The following is a 9,542-nucleotide window of genomic DNA, read 5'->3' on the forward strand; positions in this document are numbered from 1 at the left end:
CCGAGCGCCTAGGCGCCAGTCCCTGGCGGAGGGGACGGACTGGGACCCCAGGGTTGGGACCTGTAGGGTGCAGCCAGCAGAGGCAGAGGCGCGGAGAGGAAGAAGGCAGAGGGAAGGTAGATAGGAGCTGGTGGAGAGAGGCCGAGGGCAGCCCACTGAGACCCGTGGGGAGCGCAGGCCAGGAGCCGGAACCCCGAGCCCCAGCCGCGTTGCGCGCAACCGAGGCGCGGGGACCGCGAGCCCGAGGCAGGGGACGCCGAGCCGGGCGCCGCAGGCGAGCCCCGTGGTCCAGCCCTCCTGGCCCTAGAGCGCTTCCCTCGCGGGTCGCGGAGATTTTCCTGGGTGCGGGGACAGCGCTCCTTCTCCTCCGCACAGCTCGCGCCCCCGGCAGCTCCCGACAGCGGAGCAGGGATCAGCCTGCCATGGACCCCAAGGACCGCAAGAAGATCCAATTCTCGGTGCCCGCGCCCCCTAGTCAGCTCGACCCCCGCCAGGTGGAGATGGTAAGGGGATCTCGCCCCATCCCCGAAGCGCCCTCAGCATGCACCACCACCCCACCCCACCCCGCAGCCCAGCTGTTCTGCTGGACCGCGCCTGGGTTGCGGCCCCGCACCCCGCAGGGCGGGAAGTTCTCTGGAGACTCCAAGCAACTAACTTTTCCCCAGACCTCTGAGCCTATCTTGGGCAGGAGGATTCTGGCAGTGGGCGTCCGAAGACAGTCCATTCGTGGGACTGCCCTTTTGGCCCTTACATAGTCCCGCTAGGCTAGACCTTTTCCCACGGGGACCAAGTTACCGTGGTGGCAAACCCCCCCCCCCCCGGAGACGCACACAGGTTAGGCGTCTGGGGCTGTCATTTCAACTTCATGGTCTAATTGACCACAGTTTGACACTATAGGCCTGGTCTGGGGTCCCCAGAACCTGTTCTGACTACTTTTTGCTATCAGGACCTAGAAGCCGCAACCCCAGGGAGGTGAACTGCCGTCCTTGGAGGTTGGGAGATCTACAAAGACGTGAGGGGGAGGTGGTGGAGGCAGAGGTCTGTACTCCACGACCGAGCAAGGACACTTGTTGCTGAGATGCCACTGGCTCTGAAGAGGGCAGTGTGAATTGGGCAAAACCCTTCTTGGGGTGTTTGGTTGGGGTGGGCTGAAGCTTGGGCCTAAGTAGCTTTTTTGGCAGCCACTGTTTTGGCTTCAATTACCTGGTCCTTTCTGCATTTCCCTGGAGCTCCAAGGGGACCTAATTAACTGACAGTTGGTCTGATTGCCAAGCTAGCTAGCGGTGGGCAAGGAGAACGATTTTACATTTTTTCCTGGGAACTGGGTGAAGAATCCCACAGCTTGAGAAGGACTGTGCCAGGGGCCCGGACTCCAACCTCCAAAGACCCCAGCAGATCACCGGGGGTCTGGGGCTCAGATTCCTACAGCTGAGTCCAGCTGCTTTGGTGGGTAGAGCCATGGGTACCTCCTCCTGAGGGTGTTCAAGCTGGCCGCAGGAGTGTAAGCAGCTCTGGCTTCTAGAGAAGGCTCTGTTGTGCCGTGGGACCATGTAGGCTAGAAGTCAGTGGACGGTTTCTCCAGTCTTTTGGACCCAGTGTGCTGTGTGACCTTGAGCACATTGCCGAGCCTCTGGATGCTTTTCAGCCCTGGAAAATAAGGGACTGCCTGAGTTGAGTGAGCTGTAGCTGCCTTTGATTCCCAGGCTCCCTGAGGACTCCAAAGCCTTGCCTCCAGCTGGCTCGGAGTGATGGTGGGGGCCTATCCAGTGTTCATCCTGTCTTCCCTCTCCCTAGATCCGGCGTCGGAGACCAACCCCTGCCATGCTGTTCCGTCTCTCAGAGCACTCTTCTCCAGGTAGGGTCCATTCCCAGTTCTCTGGTGCCTTTCATGAGAGGGGGAGAGGCTGGAGCCTGGAGACCCAGAAGGCCAACTCTGCTGGGTTGCTTTACTGTCTTGACACCTGTGGGCACCAGGAGGAAAGGGCACACTCCTGCCCCAAAGACTGAGGCTTTGGGCAAAGTAACCTGATTCTTTTTCTCTTCCTCCTTTTCCTCCTCCGTTATGGTTGGTGTATGCTTGGTGACTTCTCTCAGAGGAGGAGACCTCTCCGCACCAGGTGAGTTTCCTGGGGCAGGTGGAAGGATACTTAGCTGAGCCCTCTGGGGTGGGGTAGACTGATGCCTGCTGAGCCAACCAGCCACTGGGGGCCACCACAGGACATGTTGGCACATCAATTGCATTTCCCTGGAAAGATCCTGTTCGCTCAGAGTGTCACCCTTTCTCTGAGTTGGGTGGGGTGGGGTGTCCATGACTCTGGGTCCTGCTCTGAGTCAAGCCTCTGACAATGGGGATGGGGTGTCCCATGCTTGGTCTCTGTTAGAGTTGTGCCATTGGAGGGAGCGGGGAGGGAAGAGGGTCTCTGGGAAGCCTGTTTCAACCGCCTCTTCCCTGTAGAGAACCTCTGGAGAGGGGTACCACCCGAAGTCGAAGAGACCCAACCCCTGTGCCTACACTCCCCCCTCGCTGAAAGGTACTAACCTCACCCCTCCATCTGTTTTGTGGTCTCCTGGAGTCCTGCAGCTGGGCTGATGTAGGGGAGGAAGAGGAAATGTAAGCGGGTGTCACTGTCAATCACTGCCTGACTTGGGAGACTAGTTTTTTCTTAGGCTCCTAGAGGCAGGGAAAGGGCCACCATTGGCTTCCCAGTAAGTTGAGGGGGCGGAAGGGAGAGCTGGCCAGCCCCACAGGACAAGAAGCACTGAAGTGAGACACTCTGGAGATGTCTCTGCTGGCTATTCTCACCCCTGCCTCCCCTCAGGTCCCACTCCCACGTGCAGGTCTGCGTCCCAGACTCCCCTTTGACTGCTTTTCAGTCGAGATGAAAAGATGTCATTCCTGACGCGTACACCAGGACTCATTGGTGGGAAAAGTAAGATGAGGAAAATTTGGAGGCTCACAGTGTAGCTCAGTGGTAGAGCACTGGTTGACATGCAGAGGGCCCCGGGTTACAGCTCTATACTGATTTAAAGGCAGTATGGTGCCACACAGGTCTGTAAACTCAGCCTTTTGGAGGCAGAGAGGCAGGCAGGTTTCTGTGAGTTCAAGGCAAACCTGGTCTATAGAGAGAGTGCCAGGCCCACCAAAGTTGCATAGTGAGATCCTGTCTCAAAAAACGAAACAAAACAAAAAAACCCACTCAAAAATAAAATCCCCTACCATACTTGGTGGTTCATGCCCGTAATCCTTGCACTTAGGAGGCAGAGGCAGGAAAATTACTATGGACATGAGGTCAGCCTGGGCTGCACAGTGACCACCAGGCCAGCTAGGACAACACAGCAAGACCATGTCTCATAAAGAAGTGAAAAATGGCCGGGTGGCAGTGGTGCACACCTTTAATCCCAGGGGAGGCGGAGCCAGGCAGATCTCTGTGAGTTCGAGGCCAGCCTGGTCTACAGAATGAGATCCAGGACAGGCTCCAAAGCTACACAGCACAGAGAAACCCTGTCTTGGGGGGGGGTGTGTGTGAAAAGGAGGGACTTGCCCCCTGGTCCTGGGACCCTCGCCTCTAAGGGTCAGGGAGAGTGCCGAAGGAGTGGGCTAAGACTCATGGAATCAAGGGGCCAGAAAAGACCCGGCAGAGGAAGGAGGTGTGCAAAGGTGGAGAGGTGTGAATTGGGATTTTAGGGACAGCTGGAGACTCTGTTTCTGGCCAGGGAGCTGTGGGGATGTACCTGAAGGAGGAGCAGGTGCAAATGAGCATACCAAGGCCTCTTCCTAACTAGGTGCCAGTTGCCTACCACCCCTGCTGCAGGCCTTCTTGCCTAGCCTGTCCCTTCTCCTCAGAGGGGGTGGGGGCAAGGTGTGCTGAGACCTCCCCCGGGGTGGGGGTTTAATATGGTTTCCCAGCACCAGCCAAGGTCAATAGGGACACCTGGCAGCCCTGCCTGCCTGCCAAGCCCCGGGGACAGAGGAGGCCAGAGAACGGTACCGGTGCTTTGCTTCTCGGGGACAGGGAAATGAAGGGAGGAAGCAACGGCGAGTGGCAGGGTGAAAGGACTTCCTGTAGGGACGACCAGAAGGACTGAAAGCAGGCGTGAAGACAAGTGGTACATTTCCAAGACGGAGGACAGGAACTTGGCCTTGAGACTGGGGCTGAGAGTGCTTGTATAGCACACACGAGGAGGCCCTGGATTCGATACCCAACACCGCATAAGCCAAGTGTGGTAACATACACGCCTGTAAACCTAGCACTCGGGAGGTAGAGGTTGGAGGATCAGAAGTTCGAGATCATGCTCAGTGAGTTTGAGATTAACTTGGGATACAGCAAGAGACTCTGTCTTTTTGTTTTGTTTTGTTTTGTTTTTTCGAGACAGGGTTTCTCTGTGTAGTTTTGGTGCCTGTCCTGGAACTCACTCTGTAGACCAGGCTGGCCTCGAACTCACAGAGATCTGTCTGCCTCTGCCTCCTGAGTGCTGGGATTAAAGGCGTGCGCCACCTCCTCCAGGTAAGACTCTGTCTTAAAATGAAATAATCTGCCTGGTCTGCAGGTGGATGTGAGGAGGAAAGCAGCCCAACCCCGAGTCTTTAGAGGAGGTGCTGGGGATGGAAGCCAGGGTCTTACACACTAAGCCACACTGTAACGCTGAGCCACACACCCCCAGTTCAGTCCTCCCTGGCTTTGGCTATGCACTTTGGGAGTGTGCTGAGGTAGAAGTTTAGGACCAGGAAGTTTCTTATGTACCAAAAGATGACCAAAGACATGCCTGTCCCAGCTTCTGGGTAGGGAGAGCAGGGATGTGAAAAGGAGGAGTCAGGAGAGGGCTGAATTGGGGTTCTTGGATTTTGAAAAGGAAGACTTGGGGTAGGGGATTTTAGGGTCCCAGACATGGAGAGGTAAGAGAAGAGGGAGACGGAGAGTAGATTTTAGAAGGCCCAGCAAGGCCTGAGAAACTGAGTAAGGCAAACAGGAGCTTGCTCACGGGGCGCGGGCACGGGTGCTGCACACACCTATCATCACGGTGGATCACGAACCAACTCTCCTCCCCCGACTGCCTGCCACCTCCTCTGCCCCAGCCCAGAGGCCCTTCTGTACTGAGATAGTTCTGTTTGGCAAGCTTAGCCCTTTCTGGGTAAGGGCAAGTGTCTGGCAGGGTTTGGGTTTTGCAGGGTAGGATTCAAGAGCCCTCCAGGAAGGGTGGACGGCACTAAGCCTCAGGGGAGCGGGGGATGGGGGCTGGGGGGTGTAAAGGGTGCTCCTAGGTCAGAGCTCTCTCAGTTGGCTCAAGGTTAAACTTTGCCGGGTCCCCAAGGCCAGGGCAGGGCAATTTATTGCAATTTTATTGCCTGGGTAGCTTGCCCACAGCCAGCGGGAAGAGGTAGGATTGGAGCTGGGGGCAGGGCGGGGCACTGGGCACACACAATGCGCCCTCTGTGCCTGTCCCTGAGTTGGCAGGAGTGCAGGGCCCTGCTTGCTGCACCGGAGGTTTCCAGCCTACCCCCTGGGCTGTTAAGGGGAGGGGCCACTGTTGGATTAGGTAGCCAAGAAGCACTGACCACTGCAAAGAGTCTAGGCTGGGGGCTGTGGACCTTGCCACTCACCTGCTCTAAAATCCTGATAGCCCCTGGTCCCTTGCTGACTCTGCTCTAATGTCTTGTTTTGTTTGAAGAGGTTGTTTATGTAGCCCAGGCTAGATTAGACCTCACTAATGTAGCTGAGGATGCATTTGAACCCCTGATCCTCCTGCCTCTACCTTATGGATGCTTCGATTGCAGGCCTCTGCTAAGAGCTCTGTATGTGCTAGGCAGGTAGTCTAACTGATCTACATCCCTGCTCCCTCCATCCCAGTCTTAACCTAACAATGCTCCTTCAAACCTTGCGGTTCCCAGAACCCCCAGCCCGTCCCTTTCTCCCCCTCCCCCCCTTTCCATCTTGGGGAAGCCGCCCACACTGTTCCTTTCCTAGGTTGCATCTGAGCAGGTCTTGGTGGTGGTGGTGGTGGTGGGGTGCTGCTTTCTGGGTCACCGCAGAGGGAGCTGGGAGATTAGGGATATGGGTCAAGACTGTGAGGGCTGCACCTGAATGGTCCATTTGCCCGGTAAGGACTTTACTGGCTGCAGAGTGCTGTGACCTCAGGCTCAGGATTGTTCCTGTTTTGGAAGCCTAGGGGAGAGGTGCAGTTTGGTATCTAATGCCGGCAGTATTGGGCAGGGAAGCCCAGCAAGGTGGATCTTTGTGAACAGTGTCAGGGGAAATGGCTCTGGCCCATAGGCCTGCCACCTTCTGTCTGGGGTTAGGCCTGGTAGACACTCTCCAGTACTCGGTACCCGGCTGGAGAATGTTAAGCTGCTGCCATGCCGGCTGGCCTGGTCTTGCCCAGCCAGGTGTCCTGTGGTGTAGGGGAGTTTTCTGGTGCCGGTTTCGGGGGTGGGGGGGGGGGTGGGGTGGGGCAGCATCTAGGAACAGCTTAAGAGCCAATAAGATCAAATGTCCCCCCCCCTCCCACCTTAGTTTGATCCCCCAGTGAAGTGAACTGTGGCCCTTTACCCTTGACCTTGGGCCCCCTAGGGCATTGTCTCTGCTTCAGTTGCATGCCTGGGCAGCTCCTGCAGCTTGGCTGACCCTGGCCTCCCTGGGTCCCTCCCTCACCAGCTGTGCAGCGCATCGCTGAGTCCCACCTGCAGACCATCAGCAACTTGAACGAGAACCAGGCCTCGGAGGAGGAGGATGAGTTAGGGGAGCTTCGGGAGCTGGGGTACCCAAGAGAGGATGAAGAAGAAGATGAGGATGAGGATGAAGAGGAAGATGAAGAGGAAGATAGCCAGGCAGAAGTCCTGAAAGTCAGCAGGGGAACTGGTAAGCTGAAGGCCCTGTGGTCTGTGGTTCCCACTACCGTGGGTCAGGCATGGCTCTTCCAGAAGTATCCCGTGATGTCCTTCTATGGCCAGATTCGGGGAGACCTGGCACTTCCTGGCTTTGGTTAATCCTTCCCCTGACTAGGTTGTTTCCCACTGTTCATCTCTTTCTAAAAATTAAGGCAAGGCACAGACAGTTGCAGCTAGACCCCAAAAAAGAACTTCCTATCCTATCAGGTATAAAGAGAGAGCCCAGTATTCCCTTTCCTGCATTTCTGAATCCCCTGCTCTGCTTCGGGAGGCTGGTTGGTTTGCCTTCTCCAGGACCCTTGAGACTTTTTCCTTCCTAGTATGGGTTGGGAGAGTGCCCTCTAGTGTCCAGATATAGAATCAAGGATTTAAGAACCAATCTTGTCGGCATCCCTTACTCTCTAACCTCTGGAGCCTAGAGATAGGGTGCCTAATGTCTACACAGAAGGCTGCAGAGCCAGAAAACCCACAGAAGACACCGACACTGAGACTGGGCAGAAAGACCTTGGAGCTGGGGATTTAGCTCAGTGGTAGAGTGCTCGCCTAGCAAGCGCAAGGCCCTGGGTTCGGTCCTCAGCTCTGGAAAAGAAAGGAAGGAAGGAAGGAAGGAAGAAAGAAAGAAAGACCTCACCCCCTCTCATGGTTGTAGCTTCCAGGCCTGGCCACAGGAGGCTATGCAGCGTCTAGCTCGCCTGGTGCAAATATCAAACTTTTTGGACCTTTCTTTCTTTTTCTTTTTTGTTTTTTTCCTCACTGGGACAGGGTTTCTCTATGCAAAAGCTCTGGCTGTCCTAGAACTCGCTCTATAGACCAGGCTGGCCTTGAACTCATAGAGATCTGCCTGTCTCTGCCTCCCGAGTGCGGGGATTAAAGGTGTGTGTCACCACTTGACTTGGATCCGTTATTGATGGGAATGACAAGCAGTCTCCCATTTACAACGTCCAGCCCTTGGGCGCGGACAAGATGACTTGGGCCTCCTGTCTGCATCTCTGGCTGTGAGGGTGTGAGAGGGTTGCAAAGGCTGCATGAGCTCCCTCTGAGACCCCCCCCCCCAACAGGTGGGAAACTGATGGGAGATGCTTTCTTAGGAAGGGGAAGAAGTCCCTGGGTCTCACGACTGGACCACCAAGGAGCAACATCAATATCCAGCACTCCTGAGTGACTCCAGGGTACCACCAGTTCTGGGCTGCTCGAGAGGGTTTTTTGGTTTCCTTGTTTGTTTGAGGTAGGGTCTCATTCTGCAATCCAGGTTCGCCTGAATCTTAACTGTGTATCTCAGGCTGACCTTGAACTCAAAGCCATCCTCCTGCTTCAGCTCCTGACTGCTGGCACGACTGGCATAAGTTTCCACACCCAGCTTCCCAGCAGGTATAATCTTATCTAAGGTAATCAACACCTATCTTCTTATATAATATTTCCTTCAGAAAAGTGCCTATGATTTAAGTCACATGGCCAGTCATAGAGAGAGTTGTCCAGTCTGGTGTTCGACCTATTATTCAATGACGCCTCAGAAGCTTGGCTACAAGCCACCAGTCACCACTCACGCTGCAGGGCACCAAATGGGCACTCAGTCTCTATGTTTGTATGCCCTCTTTTCCAGTGGGGCAGAAGCTAACTTGTGGCCAGGGTCTGGAGGGGCCCTGGGAGCGTCCGCCTCCTCTGGACGAGCCCCAGAGAGATGGAAACTCTGAGGACCAAGTGGAAAGCACAGCAGCATTAAGTGGTGAGCTTTGGAGTGTGGGGTGGGGAGGTGGATGGAAACCTCTTCGACTAAGCCAGGCCTTGAGTCCTCTCTACTTGTCTTTCAGAGCCCGGGGAGGAGCCTCAGCGCCCTACCCCCCCATGAGCTAATACATAAGCTCAGAGTCCTGCATCTCCAGGAGGAAGTGCTCCCCAGAAACCCACTCTGTCCCCACCCTACTTTGTCCCCTTTCTTTCACCTGCTAGGGCTGCGGCTTCTGACTTCCAGAAGACTAAGGCTGATCTGTTTGCTTTGGCTGAAGCCCAGAGTCCCCAATGCCTCTCCCTGCCAGTCATGCTTCTATTTACCCGGTGGGAGGGGGAGGGGGAGAGAGCCCACACTGGAAAATTCACAAGACCAGAAACAAATATTTCCTCTTCACAATTCTCCTCTCTAGATCCATTCTGCTGGGCACAGGAGACCCACAGGGCAGGACTCTAAGGTCTGGGGAAAGGAGGTACCGAGAGCCTGCAAGTGCCCTGAAATCTCCTCTGTCCCATTTTCCTATGGGGGAGCTTTGAGTCCGGACCCCTCTCACCAGGGGTCCAGGTCTCAGACATTCTTCTCCACAGCCTCAACACTTTGAATGTCTTCCCCTGGGTGCCTGCAAGTTGGACTGGCAGAGGCTGCTTGTTGCGTTTCGTTTGTGCTTTGGTGCCAGGAATGCCACTTAGTATATGTCCTTAGAGGGGCCACACAGTGCGGGGAGCTTGGTTCTCCTTGTCCTCCAGCTGCTTGGCTCTCTTCCCCCTTCTTCCCTGACTCCAGGCCTGAACTCCTCCTATGCTGTAATAAATCTTTGTAAATAACTGTCCTGAGACTCCTCTTTTAGGGGAGGGAGGAGAGACGGGGAAGTAATGGCATGTTTTCCCTGACAGGGAAATCGGTGGTTATCCAAGGGTCAGGATCTTGACCCTG

The 9,542-nt window shown here is 55.5% G+C and overlaps 1 protein-coding gene across 2 annotated transcripts; it reads left to right on the forward strand.

Annotated features, from left to right (window-relative positions):
• Positions 1–9,436, forward strand: Ppp1r1b (protein phosphatase 1 regulatory inhibitor subunit 1B). Of its 2 annotated transcripts, none has more exons than XM_036197758.1 (7): positions 1–503; positions 1,795–1,855; positions 2,095–2,117; positions 2,456–2,531; positions 6,651–6,854; positions 8,484–8,606; positions 8,692–9,436. In XM_036197758.1, exons 1-7 carry the CDS (start codon positions 423–425, stop codon positions 8,727–8,729), a joined length of 606 nt encoding a protein of 201 aa, XP_036053651.1. In that variant the 5' UTR covers positions 1–422; the 3' UTR covers positions 8,730–9,436. The 2 variants fall into 2 exon arrangements, with proteins under 2 accessions (XP_036053651.1, XP_036053652.1); XM_036197759.1 differs by lacking the exon at positions 1–503 and adding an exon at positions 1,306–1,446.
• Positions 9,437–9,542: the final 106 nt, after the last annotated feature.

The sequence above is a fragment of the Onychomys torridus genome, chromosome 8 (genome assembly GCF_903995425.1).
Source record: "Onychomys torridus chromosome 8, mOncTor1.1, whole genome shotgun sequence".
Taxonomy (NCBI): domain Eukaryota; kingdom Metazoa; phylum Chordata; class Mammalia; order Rodentia; family Cricetidae; genus Onychomys; species Onychomys torridus.

Excerpts from the sequence above, each read along its gene's own strand:
- Ppp1r1b (XM_036197758.1), top strand. The coding sequence starts at position 423 with ATGGACCCCAAGGACCGCAAGAAGATCCAATTCTCGGTGCCCGCGCCC. Across the intron at positions 2,118-2,455 it reads AGGAGACCTCTCCGCACCAG|AGAACCTCTGGAGAGGGGTA; the intron begins GTGAGTTTCCTG and ends TCTTCCCTGTAG. Across the intron at positions 2,532-6,650 it reads CACTCCCCCCTCGCTGAAAG|CTGTGCAGCGCATCGCTGAG; the intron begins GTACTAACCTCA and ends CTCCCTCACCAG.